The 19,066-nt window shown below is 33.4% G+C and overlaps 1 protein-coding gene across 6 annotated transcripts in view; it reads left to right on the top strand.

Annotated features, from left to right (window-relative positions):
• Positions 1-19,066, top strand: part of STRN3 (striatin 3) — a 54,564-nt gene that overhangs the window by 23,965 nt on the left and 11,533 nt on the right. For 3 of the 6 annotated variants that reach the window (XM_085225164.1, XM_085225163.1, XM_085225162.1), the window contains exons 7-10: positions 941-1,082; positions 4,953-5,063; positions 10,907-11,047; positions 15,368-15,501. In XM_085225164.1, the coding sequence (XP_085081290.1) occupies positions 941-1,082; positions 4,953-5,063; positions 10,907-11,047; positions 15,368-15,501 (528 nt within the window). The remainder of the gene's footprint in view (positions 1-940; positions 1,083-4,952; positions 5,064-10,906; positions 11,048-15,367; positions 15,502-19,066) is intronic. The other 3 variants (XM_085225165.1, XM_085225166.1, XM_085225167.1) reach the window with 3 other exon arrangements.

Here is a 19,066-nt window from a genome sequence, read left to right as displayed (position 1 = left end):
CATACTATTCTGTAGCATGGAAGTGCCTATGGCTGCTTTTCTAATATTCATAAGTAGCTCAGCTGTCATTCAACATTAGCTCAGCTGTATGCAAGTTTGAATGTCCGGCTTGACTTGTTAGGAGGGGTTTTACACTGTATCTTTAGTTATTAACTTGTACATCTAGTAAATAGGTTGATCGAAATGTTCTTTGAATCTTTGTTCTAGGGAGTAGAAAGTCTTATATAATAAGTAAATCTTTAAGCACTAACTAAGAGATCACACTTGTTTGACTCTTGACAAAGATTTTATAAGAAAAAAATAAATAATTGAAGCATTATTTACTTCAGTTAAAAAAAGTCTTTCTGCAGAAGTATAAGAATATTGAGGAACTCACATAGAAACCCAGCCCCACATCAAATTTTTATTCACTTGCAGAATGAAAGAAAACTTGGTGATTCCTTGGTAGGGAATTGTTTCTTTCCTTAAGGTGAAGACGTGGTAGAACTACTAAAAAGATTAGTTTCAAACACTTCTGAACGTTTTCCAAACTTATGTTCAGCACAGAAATATACATGGAAAGCAAAAAGGAAAAAATAATTATAGACCAGCAGAAAACAGTTTCTAAAGCTTCTCTAAAGTAAAGTTGTTGATATTGCAAGAAAATCAGTAAAATTTTCCAGTTTATACCTATTAAAACTGAAAATTAGGCTATATGGGTTTATTTTTGTTGCTAAACCTCATATGTCAGTATTCTTTTCCTTTGGAATGATTAGTTGACTGGGCTGCTCTCTTTTCATTTTTACTTGTTGTAAGCAGCTCTAGTTCCGTGTGGATTTGAAAATGCTTCATGTTGAAAATAAAGTCATTGATAAATGATAGCAATTATGCTTATAATCAAACATTTGAGAAGATAAAGGTTGGTGGTTAAAATGCAGAAATGTTCTTTGCTTGATTGCAGATTGGTAATGAAGGTTTAGCTGCTGACCTTACAGATGATCCCGATACTGAAGAAGCCTTGAAAGAATTTGATTTTTTAGTGACAGCTGAAGATGGTGAGGGAGCTGGAGAAGCCCGAAGTTCCGGAGATGGAACAGAGTGGGGTAAGATGCTAATAAAACAATTTAGAAATAGAGAAATACTTGTTCATGACAGTACAGTACCTTCACAGGTTGTGTGGATGTGCGGATGGTTGTGATGCTGGTGGTTAGCTATTAATGTATAGAATGCTGAAACATCCATATTTATATGCTATTTTAGTTGAAAGAAATATAATTATACTTCCAAATGTTTTACTTTTGATTAAAAAAAAAAAATATCCAATACAAGGAATATATTGCTTGAATAGGACCAGGATTCTGAATGTTTTTGTATTTGAATTCAATAGGCTTTTGAATTTTGATTTTTGTTCTGTTTTTCTGATAGGGAACTTTAGACTTGTGTTCAGCTTAAATTAATTTCTTTGGTGCACTTGTAAAAATTAATTTTGAAGGTACCAAGGATTAGGAATTGTTTGTTTGGAATTAGTATCAAAAAGTTGATCACTCTTTTTTTTTTTTTTTTTTTTTAATTTCCAAGCTCAGTTTTGTTTCTAGTTGGAAGATGAAGGCAGACAAGTTGTAACCTTTATTTTAGTAGTATTTACTTGCTTTTAGAAGCATTTTAGTTGCCTAGTGCTGTTCACCTTTAAAGACAATGTTATTTGACTAATTTATTGGTTGTCTTTTTATATAGCCAAGCAGGCAGAGCTCTCAGTATGAGAATTCTCTTAGAGCCTGAAGCCAAGGTTCTGATTTTAAATTTGCATCTTCCTTTCAAATATCGAGTGCAGAGAATTCTGGTTTCTGAATCAGTCTTACCAGTATGATATATGGAAAGACATGCATATTGCTGCTTTTCTTTCATAATGTAAATAATTGCTCAGCTCCATTTTCTTTTCAGTGTTTTTTTTCCTGCTTCAGTCTTCCCTGTCCTAGCATCCCTATCATTCCTTGTTCTAGTGAGAATTCAGACTCTGACAAAAATGCAAAGAACCAATGTTTTTTACGTATATTTCTTTATACATCTTTATAATCGAATCAAGTGTCACATATTTTTGCTTTCAATAGTTAATCATCAAAGTAGTATCAGTAGGTCTTACTCCAGATACACTAAAACTTTTCATTACTAAATTTGATGGTTACATTTGTGCTATTAGAAATTTCTGCAAATCAGCCAGCCACTGAATGTGGACATTTTCCTTTTTCTCTATAATATAGTTCTTATGAAGGCATTCCTCCTATTTATAAATACCTCATTTAATGTGCTTTGAGTCTTAAATTATTTTGAGATATTATGATATAAAGTCTCTGTTATACGAGATTTCACTAGAACAGTTTATCTTCAAAATAGTGAAAGAGGAGCAAATTCAAGCCATTTTAAACAAGGTATGCCATTTTTCATTGAAAAATGAATGTTATTTTCAAATTAGAATTTTATGCTTTGTAGTGAAACAGTATCAAGAAAAGGATGCTTATGTAAGTCTCTTTGCTTAGGCAAAAGGGAATAAAGCAAATATTACCTCTTACATAGTATGTGCTACACATTACAGATGTTGCACATCAAGTAGTCTACTTATTTTGGTTATGATTTTCATGTCTAACATGTTAATCACTGAATTTTTCCTCTGTGTGAAACACAAATTCTTTTTATGTAACAATGCGAGTCAGACTATGCACAGAATTCCATACGGGAGACGGACTGGAATTGAAATTCTCTTGGGTTATTTTTTAAAAAATGAAACTTAAGAGGGGAAAAAAAAAAGCCTCTACTGAGTGATATTGGCTGTTGGGCACTCTGGTCCTGGTGCCAATTTAGTGTGGATTATAACTACTATGAGTGACTTGAGGAAGCTTACTACTACGGGAGACTTCTAGAAGTCTTTCAGTTATGTGACTTTGTTCCAAGAAGGATAAGTAAGTGTAGGCATAGTGAGGAAAATATTGTTAGGTTTTCCAGTAGTCTTTGAAATTCATTTCAGAGCCTTCCTATTTCATCTGAGATATAATTTTAATCAGTTTTTTATTTCTGACTACATTTCGGTAGCCAATACCACTCACTGTTCCTGGATATTTGTTTGCAGGCTTATTTATCCTGTTTTCTGAATTAGCCCAGTTTCTTCCAATTCATTGCCTCCTGAAATTTCAGTGTATCCTGCAGACTGGATATGTTACTCCTATTTTGTTGTCACTGAATTATGTGCTCCTGATTTCATGCTTTGCAACTCTTAAAGCATCCCAGAATTACATGCAAGAATGTTCTGGCTTCTTTTTTTTTTTCTTTTTTTTTTTTTTTTTTTTTTTGCAACAGCATTACATTTTTGTTACATATGTTCTGCTTTTTAGTTGATTTTTGTCAAATCCTTCTTTGTACTGCTGCAACCTACTTCTTTATTTTCATTCTGTTAATGTTTTTTGGGCTGTTATTTGTTGTTCCTCACTGAATTTCCTTTTTGTGTGTGTGTCGGGGGGCAAGGGGTTGTTTACTTGTTTATCAATTTCCTTCCTAATTTCTTTGCACAAACCTTCTGTCATCTTTTTGTGCCTCTTGTGTATCCTGAATAAATGGTAATTTTCTGTTACTGTTTTGACCCTGTATTCATAAAGGTTGAGATTTTTCTGTTTGCAATTTGGTAGCTAGTGACAGTAGTTTTGTGTAAGATGTAATTCTTCAGTTTCCTTTTCCGTGGGTCCTTACAGACAATTCTTGAAATTTTCCCATTACGTTTTATCTCCTACCTTCCCCCACCATTACCATTTCTGTATGTCGCCTCTATCAATTTTCTCTTTTTCATTTTCTGCCCTATCTGAATGATGATCTCTTTACAGATTGGTCTGTATTCTAGAACGTATTCCCATTCTTTGTTGTGTTTTATCATGAAACATCTGTGTGTAGACTGACTCCTACTGGTTATACTGTTCTGCTACCTAAATGCTTTTGTTTCTTTCTCTGCTGTATATGGCTCCTCTTGTGCACTTCTATGAATCAAATGGCTGTAATATCAGAAGTTACTGTTTTATGGAGACACTGATATTGTAGGTATAGTTATAAGTTGGGAACTGAATAACTTATTATTTCTATATCTGAAAACATTGTGTGCATAAACCAAGTTTGATTGATGTTTAGTTGTTTCTCAGACAAGGTTCTTCTGCAAATGCTACCTTTACCTTGTCTTGGAAACTAGTTTATCCATTTCCTACTGTAGCTTTTCCAGAAAGATTTGAGACAGTTGAGAAATTTTGAGACTCCTCATGAACATTAAATAATTTTCCAATATTTGTCAGATGGAAAAAGTTGGCTTCTGAAATGGCTGTAGAATGTGGCATTTTTGTTTCTTCCGCTGTAACTCCTGAAATGCAGTGGGATGTCAATTCACTTACGTGAATTACTTTTATCAATCTTCATTTAAAATGACTTGTTTCTCTGGTTATGCATAGGACCAAGACTTCTTTCTTATGCATGTAGAACGAGTGTGAGAGAATGCATGGTGGACTTCATGAATAAACTGGCACTGACTTACTCAGCTTGCACTTTCATGAGTAATACAGCATGAAAACTTTTATTTGCTTGTTTAAAACTGGCTGAATAATTTCTTAACACTGTCTTTCTAAAGATGCAGTAAACTTTCTGAACTCCAATGACTTCTTCTGTATTTTGAAGTGTGCAACATGAAAAGTTACTTATGAAACTTAATTTGTTTGCTCTTTAGTAACAAATTAATACACAATTTTCAAATGTGTAACTGATATTAAACAGTGTATTGGAAAACTATGAAACAAGATTTTGTATTTTGTAAACTTTAAACTGAGACTGCACCTTTTAAAGATTTATTAAGAACTTGTATTGATGCTCTTATACAGCTATTATAGTAAATAGCCAACAGCTTGCATTGCCAATTGCTGATTTTTTTTCTTTTAATAATATGCTGCATGTAGACAAAGATGACCTGTCCCCAACTGCTGAGGTTTGGGATGTAGACCAGGGACTAATAAGTAAACTGAAGGAACAGTACAAGAAGGAACGAAAGGGGAAGAAAGGGGTAAAGAGTAAGTGCAGATTCTGAATCTTGTAATACAACGCTTTTTTGCCTATCTGTATAGAAGACTTTTTTTTCCTCATGAGTTCTATTTGTTTTGGTTTTTCATTAAACGTTTCTGTAATGGGGGCAACCAACTTTAACTTTCTACCTGCTGAATGTGAATGTATCAAAGCCTTTATCTACAGCCAGTCTTATCTCGATGAGATGTGTTGAAAGTGAAATAGGTGAAGAAAAGTAACTTGCTTTTTAATGGGAGTGCAAAAATAATGAACAATTGGCATTAGGGGGTTATTTCTACTCCAGAAGATTTTCTGAAAGAAGATTTACGCTTTCTCCAGTCCTTAAATTAAAATACTATAGTACTGTTTTGACTGCTGGTTGTTTTAGTGTTTGTTTTGTTGTTTGGGTGTTTTGGGGGTGTGTTTTTGATATTTTTTTTTGTTCTTTTTGGCTGTTTGGTTTTTTGTTTTTGCATTATGAGCTTGAATCAAGCTATAATTGCCATTCATGGGTTTCAGTTTTTTTTTTCTTTTGGCAATCTAAGGCAACGTGAGAGTGGAAGAAAAGAAGACCTGTAATGTGATTATGAACTTTTTTGCCGCTTCGTTTATTTTGTGGTGCTTTTTGCTTTTCTGTGCAGTTTCTAGGTTTTGGCTAATGCCTTACTATTGAACAGTTTTCAGACCTGTTGCCCTTACATGAACTATGCAAGTTAAACTGAATTTTCAACATTATGTACCTGCTCAAAATGCCTTTGTGATTTATATCAGCTATGCGAGTTTTTTAGTGGACATGATGTCATTGAATTAGTCTCTGGAGAAGCTCTTTTAATTGCAGGTGTTTTTCTTTTTAATTTTTATTTAAGTTGTCTGCTGAAGTTTCTAGATATATTTAGTAAAAGTAAAAAAATATCTAGGATTTGGGTAATTATGTGAATTTGCACTAAATCAGATGATAATTAAGATATAGCACTTCATTAAAGGATTCTATAATCATTAAGGTTTAAAATTATTTTGCTAGTTATAATGAACTAATATTCATTTGATGCACGTTGTTTTTCAGCAGTTTTGCATGACTGTTATGCACAGATGCATTCACGCACATAGACAAATATTTTCAACAAGAGTACAAAGATTCTTGCCCAGATTTTGGATTAATTTTTAGAATTTATGGTAGTAATCTGGATGTCAGTAAGCATCATTTAATATGTCAGTAAGCATTTCACACTTTCAAATTCACGGTTTCTAGTTAAAAATTGACACCTAAATTGCTGACCTAATTGAGTAGCCTAAATGCACACAGTGAAAGTATGCAGTTATGGTGGGACAAGTTTATTTAAATCATTTTTATTCTGTCTGTAGACTTCTTTTGTCAGCTTTTTTAACATTGAGACTAAAAGTAGAAGATTCTCTTTGTTTCTCCTTTAAATGCCAGATCTTTCACAGTCTTCACACTGCATATTCATCTTATTTTGCTCTTCAACATTTTTAAGTGCATTGTCAGATTTGTGTCAGAATTATCTGAGATGTGTGGCACTATATATGATCATTATGATCAAATAAATATTTTGATTATCACCTCTTGCTGTGTTTTTGGGGGCACAGTAATAGGGCAGACATTCTAATCGATTCCTTTATTGTACATTGTACATTATACAGTGTACATGTATCCAGTAACTGTATCATAATCTGTAGTTAGACTGCTTAACTCATGTCAGGATCTTCATGACCCTGACGCAGGTGTGGTAACTGTTATTCCTGTCATAGGGGTTAATAACAAAACTGAAGTTCATTTTATTCATTTTGATACTTCTGTTGTTTCTTCATGTTATCTTACAGTGGAACACCTAAACTTAGGTAATCTTCTCTTCACTGACACATCTTGATAAGGATTTTCTTTTTCCTTTATTGTTTTTAAATCTGTCAGAATAGTCAAAATACTATGTTAAAATATTATGTTGAATTCTTTCTTATTAAGGGAATTTAAAATGGAACAAAACCAAACAAAAAATATCCAATGCTTTAATTGCCTTTATAGTATCAACAATAGTAAAATAATAATAGTAAAATAACCCGAAGTCTGGCTGGTTATGTGTGCTGGAGTTGGGTTTGCTTTGTTTCTATCTGTAACATTAAAACCAGTCTCGTTATATTCTAGACTTAATTGTGAAAGATAAGGAGTTATGTGTAATTTCCACAAAACTGTTTTTTTGAAAGCTTATCTTTTCCACTAATAGGTTGAATTTAAGACATAGATGTCTTGCCCAGGTTCAAGAAAATCAGTAAGCTTAAGCAAATCAGAGACTGACTGTTTTTTAGATATAATTTGTCAACTCTTCACAGCATGATTGTGGAGAAGATGAATGTCTCTTGATAGAATCCACTCAGAATAATCGTTCTCAGCAGTTAGGAATATAATCTTCACATCTGAAGTTGTATGTTAAAATTGAGATCCTTTTACTGATCTTTTTTTTTTTTTTCCCCCGACACTTTACTCATTTTTGCTTTTCCTTTTCTTGTGCCTCAAATGAATTGCTCTGTACTTATGGAGCGATTTGGATTTTACTATCTTCAGTGTGTCACGCGTTGATGCAGACAGAAAGTTCAGACTACAACTTCTTGGAGCTAGTAGAAATCTGTTTGAGTTCTTAGACTGCAGCTTCTCTGTGCTGAGTATTTGTTGACCTTTTTAACTTTTGACTTCTGGAGAATGAAATGAGGTTCTAAGTTTTGTTCTTAATAGATCTGTGTTTACTGATTGTGTTCTTTCTTTCTGAAGACTACAACAAAGCCAGATGATGCCTTGAAACGTAGCTGCTTATGCAGAGTCAGTGCATTTTAACCCTTAAAAATCTTTAACATTTAGAGAACTTCAACAATGATATGAATGCACAATAATTAAAAAGCAGAAATCTGTACACTGCTTATGTCTGTAAGACCATCACAGAATAACGACATTTTTTTAGAATGAATTACAGGAAAGTTGTTGGAAATAGCAGCTGCTTCTTTGTAAACATCAGTGTTTCTCCCTCTTTTATGTTGGATTGAGGGCTGTTCTGAGCTGATGCCTGCAGGACAAGTAAGTAAACTTGCTGAAAAGCACTGCAAGACAAGACTGATTATCCTGTTATTAATGATATACAAAACGACTGGCTAGTTCAAGGTCGCAATGGGTAGCAGAGTGACCTGGATTACTGTCAGTTTCCTCTGAGTATGCTCTGAGACAGACTTCTTATTCCCATATGTTTGAGGTGAAGGCATTTACAGAAGGTGCTTTCTGTTTGGATGAGGATAAAATTTTTATCAATGTCAAGAAGACTAATGAGTCTTCTGGAGAATGAAGAGTGGTTTCAAGTAGACATCTCAGGGTACCAGTCATGACTTTTATCATGTGATCTAGTGATTGCTTCTTAATATCTTCAAGAATATATCTTCTGCTGATCACTTTAGATAGGTGACCGGCTGACAACCAGCTGGAAAAGATGCAAAAACAGATTTGTGGTCTGTGCAGTTGAGACCCAACCATTTTACTACTTTTTTTTTTTAAAAATGAGATTTCACTGGCTGACTGCAATTAACAAATAACTAACTGCATTAGTGCAATTAGTTTCAAATGAGATATTATCCTTGTTAGTCTAGCAGCTGTCTAAAAACTACTAAAAAGTGTTGTTGGAAAGGAGACGTTCCTCATACTACTGAGGAACAACATCCTTCACCTCTTTGGAGTATCTTTTTAGACATTTCCTCTTCAAGCCAAGTGCAGTTCATCTCAGTCTGCAGATCTCTCCAGAAAGTGATTAGATGACATGATGGAATAGGTCATCCAGTAGAACATAGTAGTTATGCAGTGTAACTGTAGTTCGTAGTTAAAACTGTAGTTGGAAGTTCATTTCAGTTGCCCAATAAAGGACGTTATTTTAACATTTGTATGTGATAAGTGTTTATAAGACGTACTTTGTTTCCCTCCAATCTACTGATAGCTGCTTCCTATGCTTTCCTATCTAGCTGGAATGAAGTCCTTTCTGTTCACGCTTTTAAAGGAATGTTGTGTGTTCCCATTAGTAATTCTGTTTGAAAGAAATGTTTATCTGCTTTCACTGTCTCCTTCAAAACTCAAGTAGGTCTCTGTATTAATCCTTGCTTGTTATCCATCCGCGTCTTAAAGTAATAATAATATTGCTTTACTTCTGGGTTTATTGGAAAATGATTCTACATAAAGATTAGAACTGTAACCAGGAAAGAAAATTTTAAGTATTTCACACTTCTTCAGCTGAGATAATACGTTTCTAGACTCATCAGTACATGAGTGCAATGAGACTTAGCCACTCAAGAAGCATGTTACATATGGGAAACTTTATGAAGCCAGTTTTATTCTCCAACAACTTATGGGTAGGAGCTTTCATATGTATGATAGAAATACTATGGCTTCCATGAAAGAATGAAAGATTGAAACCACAATAAAGTATATGGATTCTAATTTATATTTGTCAAAATGAACATGCTTTGCAATTATTAGTGTGAAAATGGTCCCTCTCTGCATTACATCAAGAAAATTTAATAATTGATGGATGCTTATTTTTGGTCACGTTGATTTTTAACTATTTTTTGTCAGAGACAGATCTTAAAATTGATCTATCATGATTTCAATGAATGTATTTTGGAATTTAACTACTTAAACAGTTTTGCTTTTGAGAAGTGATCTGTAAATCTAGTGTTTACCTCTTACAACTTCATAAAATGAAGGCCTTGTTTTGGTTTGTATCTTTTATTAAAAGTGGCACGTCAACTCAGAGTGTAATAAAATGCTGCCTAGTGCATACTTCACCAAAAACGTATATGCTTGAAAATTACTTATGCTGTACTATATCCATTTAAAAGTAGTAAAACTTCGTAGTGGATTTTAAAGAGAAATACATAGCATAAGTATATTTGTTTGCTTAAAATATAGTTGCCAACACTACCTGTGAGGACTTCCTTTTGATTAAAGCTAGTAAAGTGTCATTGTAGATAATTTTCTTTAGTAGGAGTCTATTGCTGTGATTTAATTTTGTTGTTAAAGATTTTTTTTTAAATGGAAGCTGGAAGTTGAAAGCAGAAGTTAATTTAATTAAAATACTTTTAATTAGAACCTACTATTTTTGTTAGCTAGTATCCATATTATGAAATTAATGCACATAATTTAGTATATTTTACTTCTACTTTTACTTATTATTACTATATAATTTAGTATTCTTCTAGGAGCAGTCTTATCTAATAAATATAATGTGCATTTACTATTTCATTCAGTGGTGATCTTGTGTTTAATAAATATTTTATACAAGTCAAATACCATTCAAAACCAGGGAAAGTTAATTGTTTGTTGCACCCCCTTCCCCTCGCAATTATGATTTATTTATACTTATTCCCCTCATTTGTGAGCTTATCTTTTATTTGCAATCTTTTCAATGTTTAATTGTTTAGTATAGCTAGCTTTGTATTAGAAAGTGTTCGATTCATGTGTATTTTTATAATTGTGTTCTTTTGATGTTTGGCTTCTCACAAGGGCTGTATGATGATTTTTTTTCTTTCCTACAGGAAATTATAAAACAGATCAACAGAATACAAAACATTTGTTCTTTGATCTGGTGAATTCAGACTGTTTGCATGTAGTTTTAGATTTAATGCGTTAACTCCTTGATTTCCAAAAGATCAATTGTATTTATATACAAAGACAAAAGCAAAGCACTGTATTTATTTTAAGGAGGTCCCATTAGTAATTATTCTTGTTTACTTAGTTTAATGGATTTTTAGACTTCTGTCAAGTCAAGCGGTAGCAATCAAATGAATTTTTGCTGCTGACGTTAATTTACAGGAGTCAACAGGACAAAACTTCAAGACATGATAGCAGATCTGGGCGATGATGAGATACCCCACATCCCTTCAGGAATCATTAATCAATCTAGGTCACCCTCTTCTAGAATGACTGATCATGAAGGTGCAAGAGCAGAGGAAGGTACAAAAAATTCAGCTACTTATTGTATTTCAGGAGATTTCTTGTAGAAGGCACACACTGTCATTTACTCTCCCCTCTATAAAGCTTAATGCAGTTGCAGGTTGCCACATCATTACTATTTGCAGGTTTTCTCAAATGGTTTTGTGAGACTGTAGCTGTGGCTTATTGTAATGGACATTTATTTCCTAAGTATTTTTAAACAACTTCATGTACAGCTGTGTGTTCCGAGAGTATTCAGTATTAAATCACTGTTTGCAGACCCCGTGTAGCAAAATGTTGTATGAATAGGGTGTTACTGATTGAGGGTTAAAAGGTGAGTATTAGTATTTGACAACAGTTTGTGTTTTTGAGTGAAATTTGTAAGTGAATATTTAACTTAAGAGACTAACTTGTCTCTTTTTCCTTACGCTTAATGTTGATCTACTGTTTTTAAATTCTCTTCTCCTATTTTATGTGTAGTCGTAAGCATTTCTGTACAAAGTATTAGGTCCAGTTTCAGAATTATCTTATGCAATGGAGGTTAGTGGTATAATATTACCTACATAGCCCAAAGTTTTGTTATTCAACTTGTTGCCATCTACAGTTTTAAGGTTTGGCTTTTAAAGGAGTACTTCTCAAGTTTATACAATACTGTGATATAAATTGTCTACTTTAAAAAGAATAAAATAAAATCCAAGTACCCAACTAAATTCACATTTGGCTCTTCTAGGATGATCTTTGAACCATAAGCCCTGGCATGGTATTAGCTATCCCAGAAGTCAAAACAATTTGCATTATTACTGATGCTGCTTATTGGTTCTTTTGTTTTTCCTTAATCCTTACTGTTGTCTGTCCTCCTCCACCCGTAAATTTCTGTCTTGTTCTAAGCAGAGAAGTGTAAAGTTTGTGGGGGGTAAAGTTTGTTTTTGTTTCTATCCTGAACTATTACTTCACCTTGTTTTCCAGCCTTCCTTTTCATTTTTATTTATTTATTTATTTATTTACAATTTGAAGATCCACAAGTATCAAATTAACTTCTAGAATGCAATTGAAAAAACTAATGGTGAAGTTTCTGTTGCAGAAATCAGTGTGCATGTACCTTGTACTATCAACTATAAATGTGGTGTGATGGTATAGAGGTGTCTGGCATCTCTCCAGTAACTGTGTAACTGCTGCAATGTTTTGTGCTAGGTATTTTAAATGGCATGTTATCTCATGTCTGTTTTAAAGGCATTGTATCTCAAGTAATATAGTACGAAGCAATCCTTCTGAAGAAATAGATTGTAGATTTGAATTTGATAAGGGCTGACTTGTGTGGTTCCTGTAGAACAGACATTGTGCTACACTTCAAATAAAGATTGTCCAAATTGTTTTCAAGTAAACTGCCTTCAGAATTGTATTTCTGTCCATTTATGTGCTTGTATGATTGTAGTTTATCAGTTCAGTTTGCTGGACTTTATTCATTAAAAGCAGTAGTATGAATATCTTTATTACATTTTTATTATTATCACAATCTGTTAACTGTGGTTTCTCCAAAACTTTTAAACTGGAATAGTAGTGTAAGCTTTGCTGTTTTGGTCAAATTCTATGCAGAATACTGTGCAGCTTTCTAAATCTTTGCACAACCCATTATAAAAAGGTGTAGTTACAAGCACACAAGCTTACTTTGTATTTATTTTAGGTCTGCCCTTTGTAAATTTCAAATACTTAATTATCATAATATGTCAACTTTGCTCAGTTTTTTTTACTCAGCTGTGATTTCAAAGCTAATGTCTTTTGAAGACAGTTTTAGGGAACAATTGTATGTCTTTCTTGCTAGGGCATGCTAGGCTGATGAATGTTACCAAGCTGTAATGTTCTTGGGGCTGTACTTAAGCTTCATGCTACACTCTGCTATTAAGTGTTCCAGTTCTGTTATAAATTGAGTGGTTGGAAATGCTATTTTCATGTAGAGAACAAAGTGGTTTTTAAGCTCACTTTTTTAAACTTGGCGAGGGCTTGGGGATCCAAAAAGAAACTATAGTTCTGTAAGAACTGTGGTTCTAATTTTAACTATGGTTCCAATTGGCTGGGACTATATATTCTACATTTCTAAAGTTTTTATTTCTACTCAAGTGCAGGTTTAAATATGAGAAAATTGTTATGTTGTAATAGCATTTTGTAATCTCGGCCATTTAAAAAATAATTTTCCGTTTTGCTGTAGTGCATGATCTTCAGAAGTAGAAAGTACGGCATAACTCTGAGCTACAACTTGATTCTACATCCAGTATATTGTGTAAAGTTATGTTTGGTTTTTTTTTTGAACACCTAATCCACAGCTGTGGGAATGATCTCCTTTTTTTAATTAAAAAAAAAAAAAATCAATTTTTTTTTCCATATGCCTATTGATACATGGTGTGAATCTTTATTTTTGGTAGCTGTAACTTCATGCATATTTAATTGCATTACTTCTCTGCATATATCAGAAAGAGACAAAAAAAAAAAAAAAACAACCAACATTGAAAACCTGCAGAACTTGCAAACATTCTTCAGTCTTCTATTAAATGTTTAAAAAAACATTTGCACAAACTTATTTTTAGAATTCATGAAAATGTAGTTATGCTACATATACATATTGATAGCTTTAGTGATTAGAAATGTGCTTCTAAATTTTGGATAATGTTAACTTGGAAGTTTTAAATAAAGAAATGTTGAAATTGATAGGTTTATGTATAGACTTCTCCTGTGCAATTTTCTGTGGTAGAGCTTAGCTCATGCAAGGTTATCTACCAAGCACAGATAGCATTAATCTCGTGCACTATTAGGAGGATAGACTTGAGAGCTCACTTAAACTATGTGAGCATGTCTTAGATCAAATAGGACTCACAGCATCACAACAAGGATGGAAAGCGTCCTCAGGTGTAAAATGAGGATGTCATTGTCTTTCCCCTGTGGTCAGGGAACCTTTATTTCTGTTACTACAACCTGGGAGATCTGGACTCCTTAATGGACAGTGGTATTTGTTAGTCTGGGCTGTCAGAACATTGAAGGTGAGCCAGGTTTGGAAATTCCAAATAAAGTATTAGGTTTTTTTTTTCCCTTTTTTCTGTCAGAAGAAAACCAAGGAAATCGTGAATATCTCAAAAACAAAACAAACTAATTATTGTTTGGGGATTTCACTGTCTTAAGTTAATCCAAAGAATGTTTGTGATGTTATTTCTTGCTTTATATAGAAATATTGCATCTCCCTTTAATTTTAGTCAGGTGTTTAGACAATAAAAAAGAAATTGCGTGTGTTAAAGCTTTATTTCTGAGATTAGAAGTGCCATTTCAGTGATACTGTAACTCAGTGAAATCTAAAACTCAAGCAGATTTAATTTCTGAAGATGTCAAATAAGATTTAATATGCTTTGGAAATGCTTACACTTAGCTGAAGTTCCCATTTTCCTGAAGTTGATCTAAAATACTCTACCTATCAAGCATCCCATTTATTTATTTATTTATATATTTTTCACAAAAGAGAATACTGATAAGTAAAAGCAGCTTCTAATAGCATGCTCAAGTATTAGTTTTAAGCCTTCAGTCATATTCCTCACCACCAAGTTGGTATTCGGGGATATTGTAGAAGGAGGTAAACAGTATTGTTGATTATAAAGAATGTGGGTGAATGTTTGAAACTTTATTGTTCAGATGTTTGTTCAGAATGAATGGTTTATAGGTTATTTGTATTTATTTATTCTAAATGGCAATTAACAAAAATGTTGAATATTAACTTGAAGAAGGCACAGCTCATTGAGATAAATAGTAGCTGATTTTTGATTTTAGGAATTTAAAATTACATTCATGTAGAGAAGATTCACAAATATGTTATTTCTTTTCTTAAATTATCTGGTAACTTGGTGTAGAAGAGAAGTTTTGCAGGAGACCTTGATCTGAGATAAAAATACTTAATTGTGCAGGTAGAGACACTTGATTAGTACAGAGCATAGAGACGTATTTGCAAATGGCAAGAAGGCAAGCAACATGGTGTAGTGAGTGAAGTATTATTTGGAGATGTAGGACATAAATTTGATATTGAAAAATGATCATTCAAGTCACTTCGTTCTTGTTACCTTCTCACATATAGTAATTTGTAAATTGTAAAATTTTTGTAGACTAAGTTGAAATGAAATTATTGAAATCATGATGAAGAATTGTGTTTTTAATGTGTTGCATGTGTTCTCTTTTTATTTTACTTGTAGTACGTGGTGTGTACTAGTTCAGTTTTAAATTCTGCTTTGTTTGTAAGTGATGAATAATGCAGTTTTTCATCAACGTTTAAATTATTGTATTGATACTTAAAGAAACTTTTATTCTTTGTAGCTGAGCCAATAACGTTTCCATCTGGAGGAGGCAAGTCATTTATTATGGGTTCTGATGATGTTTTGTTAAGTGTACTGGGCCTTGGAGACCTTGCAGACTTGACAGTAACAAATGATGCAGACTATAGTTATGATGTAAGTGCAATTTTATTTAAAATTCTTTATAGAGTTTAATTTAATCAGTGATAGTTTTCCTCTACCATGTCCCTCTACCCTCAATGTTACAGATGCAGAGAACAGAGCTTTTAGTAGCAAATATTATTTGGTGGGAGGAGAGGGCACCTTTTGAATGTGCTAAGTGTTTTGGATAATCATAATTAAGATTACTTGTTTATTTTCTTCTAATGTAATTTCATTCACATTTTGTAACTGGGGGTGTGTGTAATGACCTAGAATACAGTTTGTCGTCTTAACATGAATTTCTTGAAATGGCAATTTTACACTGAAATGGAGTATTGAGAAGACATGGTATAAAACACAAATATTTGCAGAAACATATTGCTCTGCTCCACTCTTTCTTTTTACATGGTTTTAATAGCATATACTATATATTACTGTTTATTTCTGATGTAAACTTTTAGGGAGTATTTCTAGTGTTACCTGGAGATTTGAGATTGTCACTTACCATGTTAATTAAGCTACTGTCACTAGGGTTTCTCTTTCTTTATTTTTTTTAATTGGCTGGTAATATTTGAGTAGTTATGGAAAAGTCCAGGTAAGTCTTACATATTGTACTGTGTTTAAAGTATCTTGTTAGTTTTTGGTGTTTTATTTTTTTTATGGGGTCTAAAAGTACTTAAGCTGCACACCAATTATGTAGTCATACTTGTCCTTAAGTATTTGTAAATACTAAATGCTGTCATAAAGTAAATGCCAGTACATTCTTTACTACAAGGTGTTAGGTTGCATAGTTAGATTTCCTGATAGAAAATTGAAAACTTTATTTGTCCATCCTTATAGAAAGCAGTGGAAAAACTCAATGGAAATATTTCTTAAAATATTTGCCCAATTTCATACACTTACATAATACATTGTCCTGTTCTGTTCATGGAAAAGGTTAATGTTCAGATTGTCTGCTTCATTTCAAATGATGTAGCGCTTCTGAGAAATCGGATAACTTGAAATTAGAGTTCAGTTTCAGCTCTTTGCATTTTCTGTCTATGAATTTTACCTTCTACTGAGCTGAATCTGCCTTATCACTGTATGTAAAAGTATGGCAGACAGACTTAAGAATCATGTGCATAACACTTTTTTCTTTTTTAATTTACAATTAAATCTGTGAATAAGCGGACATGGAAGAAGAGGCTTTTTAATAACTTCACAGGTGTATATGATTAAGTCAGCTTAAATTTGAGACATCCCGAACTGGTATTAAAACAACACCCCTAACCTGATTCCACTGTGGATTATGAAATTGAATAGCTTGGGGTTCTTTCTTTCATAGTCTTCTACTGACTTGGTTAACCTCTAAATGTTCTTGCTTGTATATTCACTGAATGCTAATTTGCATGGAAGAATAAAAACAAAGCAGTTCAGAATCTCAAAATCAAGGTACTAGTTTTTTGTTTGTTTTTGTATTGTTCTCATTTTACTGACAGGTGCTTCAGTGTTGTTGAATTTTCAAAACTTTCTCAACAAGACTTTTTCGCTAAAGGCCCTTGAATTTGGGGGATGTCTGGGGTGGTGTTATCAATGCATAAATATCTGGCTGTTCAAGGAGACAAAGGATGTGAATTTTTTGTTTGTTTCAACTGGATTATTTACGAATAAAAATGAGACGTGATTGACTATAAATGTCATTCAGTTTCCCTGCTTCCTCTCTAGTTTTCCTTTCCTAGTGCTGTTAGGGACTTTATGAGTATATCTGAAAAATGTGCATTGACTTCTTCCTGTACCTGAAAAGATAAACCTTTAATATCAAGTTACACAAGTAGAAAGGTTTTCTTAATGTTTTTGTGTAAGAAAAAGGGAATCTGTCCTGCTGTGGATCTGAAGAGACTGAAATTCAGATAGTATATAGTTCTCTTGCATCATGATGCTCCTCCAGGATAAAAGTTCCTTGATAGTTCTTTATTTCTGAAGTTGTTTCCATAAGTGTGTGTGTGCAGTACAGTAGGGCTGTGTCTTAGCCTGTACTTGTGATATTGTGCTTGTAGGACAACTTAATCTCTTGTCCCTGCAAGCCACTTGTTTTTCCAGTAAGTCCCTACCTGAAATTCTTATTTTTCAAATGGAGGCTATGTATAGAGAGGATGGGAATTAAATTTTAAATCTAAATAGTTTTCATTGTAGCTGAATATTTTTTCTGTATGATAAACATTTAGTGCATGAATTGATTACAACAGCAGTCATCTCAAGTAATGTCTCTTCTAGGATCTAGTACTTCATATTTAGTGCGTGTTTGTACTCTGAGAAAGTAATATTATTAAATACTACACTTGGGATATTTTTGATAGTTGCACAGGATCTTGGTGTTTTTTGGCTGCAAGTCCAGAAGTCCTGATTTATCAGAGCATCTAATCTGGAAATCACAATATTATCAAGAAAAAAATGAAGGATTAAAATACTCCAACTACAGTTATTAATTACTGCTTTTTGAATTTTGTTTGCTGTAAGTATATAGCAAATTGGGAAGACAGAGAAGGATGCAGGTCTCCTTACTGTGGTATAAGGAGGTTCTCTTGAATGCAGGGGCCAGGAAGAGCTTTTCTACCTGATGCTTGATTTTGTTTAGTTTGGGTGTGGGTTGTTTGGGTTTTTTGCCTTTTTTTATTATCCTCAGTGAAATTTGTTTCAGTACGATTTTTCTGGTGGTTTGTAAGGCAGAATGACTGAGTTGCTTGCCATGTGCTATAAAGTAGGCGTTTCTAATTCTAATTGTTATTCTTATCTATTCAACATTTCCTTCTCTGCCCTCCCACCATCGTAAGATTCTGTGGGTTCTTGTTTTCAATTTTTGGTTTAAGAGATTATGGTAAAGGTCTTTTTTCTTGCTTTTGTTTTTCAAATGATTGGCATTTCGGATGGCAGTTTTGTTTGTGGTAGAACCTACTATTCTAACCATATGCTCTGTGACTTTTTTTGATCCAGGGACTGGGATTAAGAACTTAGCTGATCTTTTTAATTAACATCCACTGAAGGTATAGGGAGAGGGCTAATGGGAGAGATAAATAAGCTACGGAAGATATTTGGTACTGTAGCCTAGCTCTCTGCCAATATCTGAAAAGTACTTACAGCAAGAGCAGGGCTGGTCTCTTTTCACTGGCAGGTGACAGGAAGAGGGGAAATGGCCTTAAGTTGCACCAGGGTAAATTTAGTTTGGATATTAGGAAAAACTTCTTTACTGAAAAGATTGTGAAGTACTGGAATAGGCTCCCCATGTGTTTAAAATGTGTTTGAAAACTGTTTGGATGTGGTGCTCAGGGACATGATTTAGTAGAGAGTTGTTAGTTAGGGTAGTATGGTTAGGTTATGGTTGGAATCGATGATCTTTAAGATCTTTTCCAACCCGAGCAATTCTATGATTCTGAATCTGGCTTTTACCAGTAGAGCATTTAAGACTTAATGGATCTGTGTGTCTATGCCTTTCTTTGGAGAGGTTTCTGACTTGTCCACTTCAAAATATTGATACATGCCACTACGTTTTATTTTTTACTTTTTTATTTTGCCCCTGTCCTGTTTTGTATCTCACGTTTGTCCT

The sequence above is a fragment of the Meleagris gallopavo genome, chromosome 5 (genome assembly GCF_905368555.1).
Source record: "Meleagris gallopavo chromosome 5, MGAL_WU_HG_1.1, whole genome shotgun sequence".
Taxonomy (NCBI): domain Eukaryota; kingdom Metazoa; phylum Chordata; class Aves; order Galliformes; family Phasianidae; genus Meleagris; species Meleagris gallopavo.
Note: the sequence above shows the minus strand (reverse complement) of the source record. Positions and strands in the feature narration are given on the sequence as shown.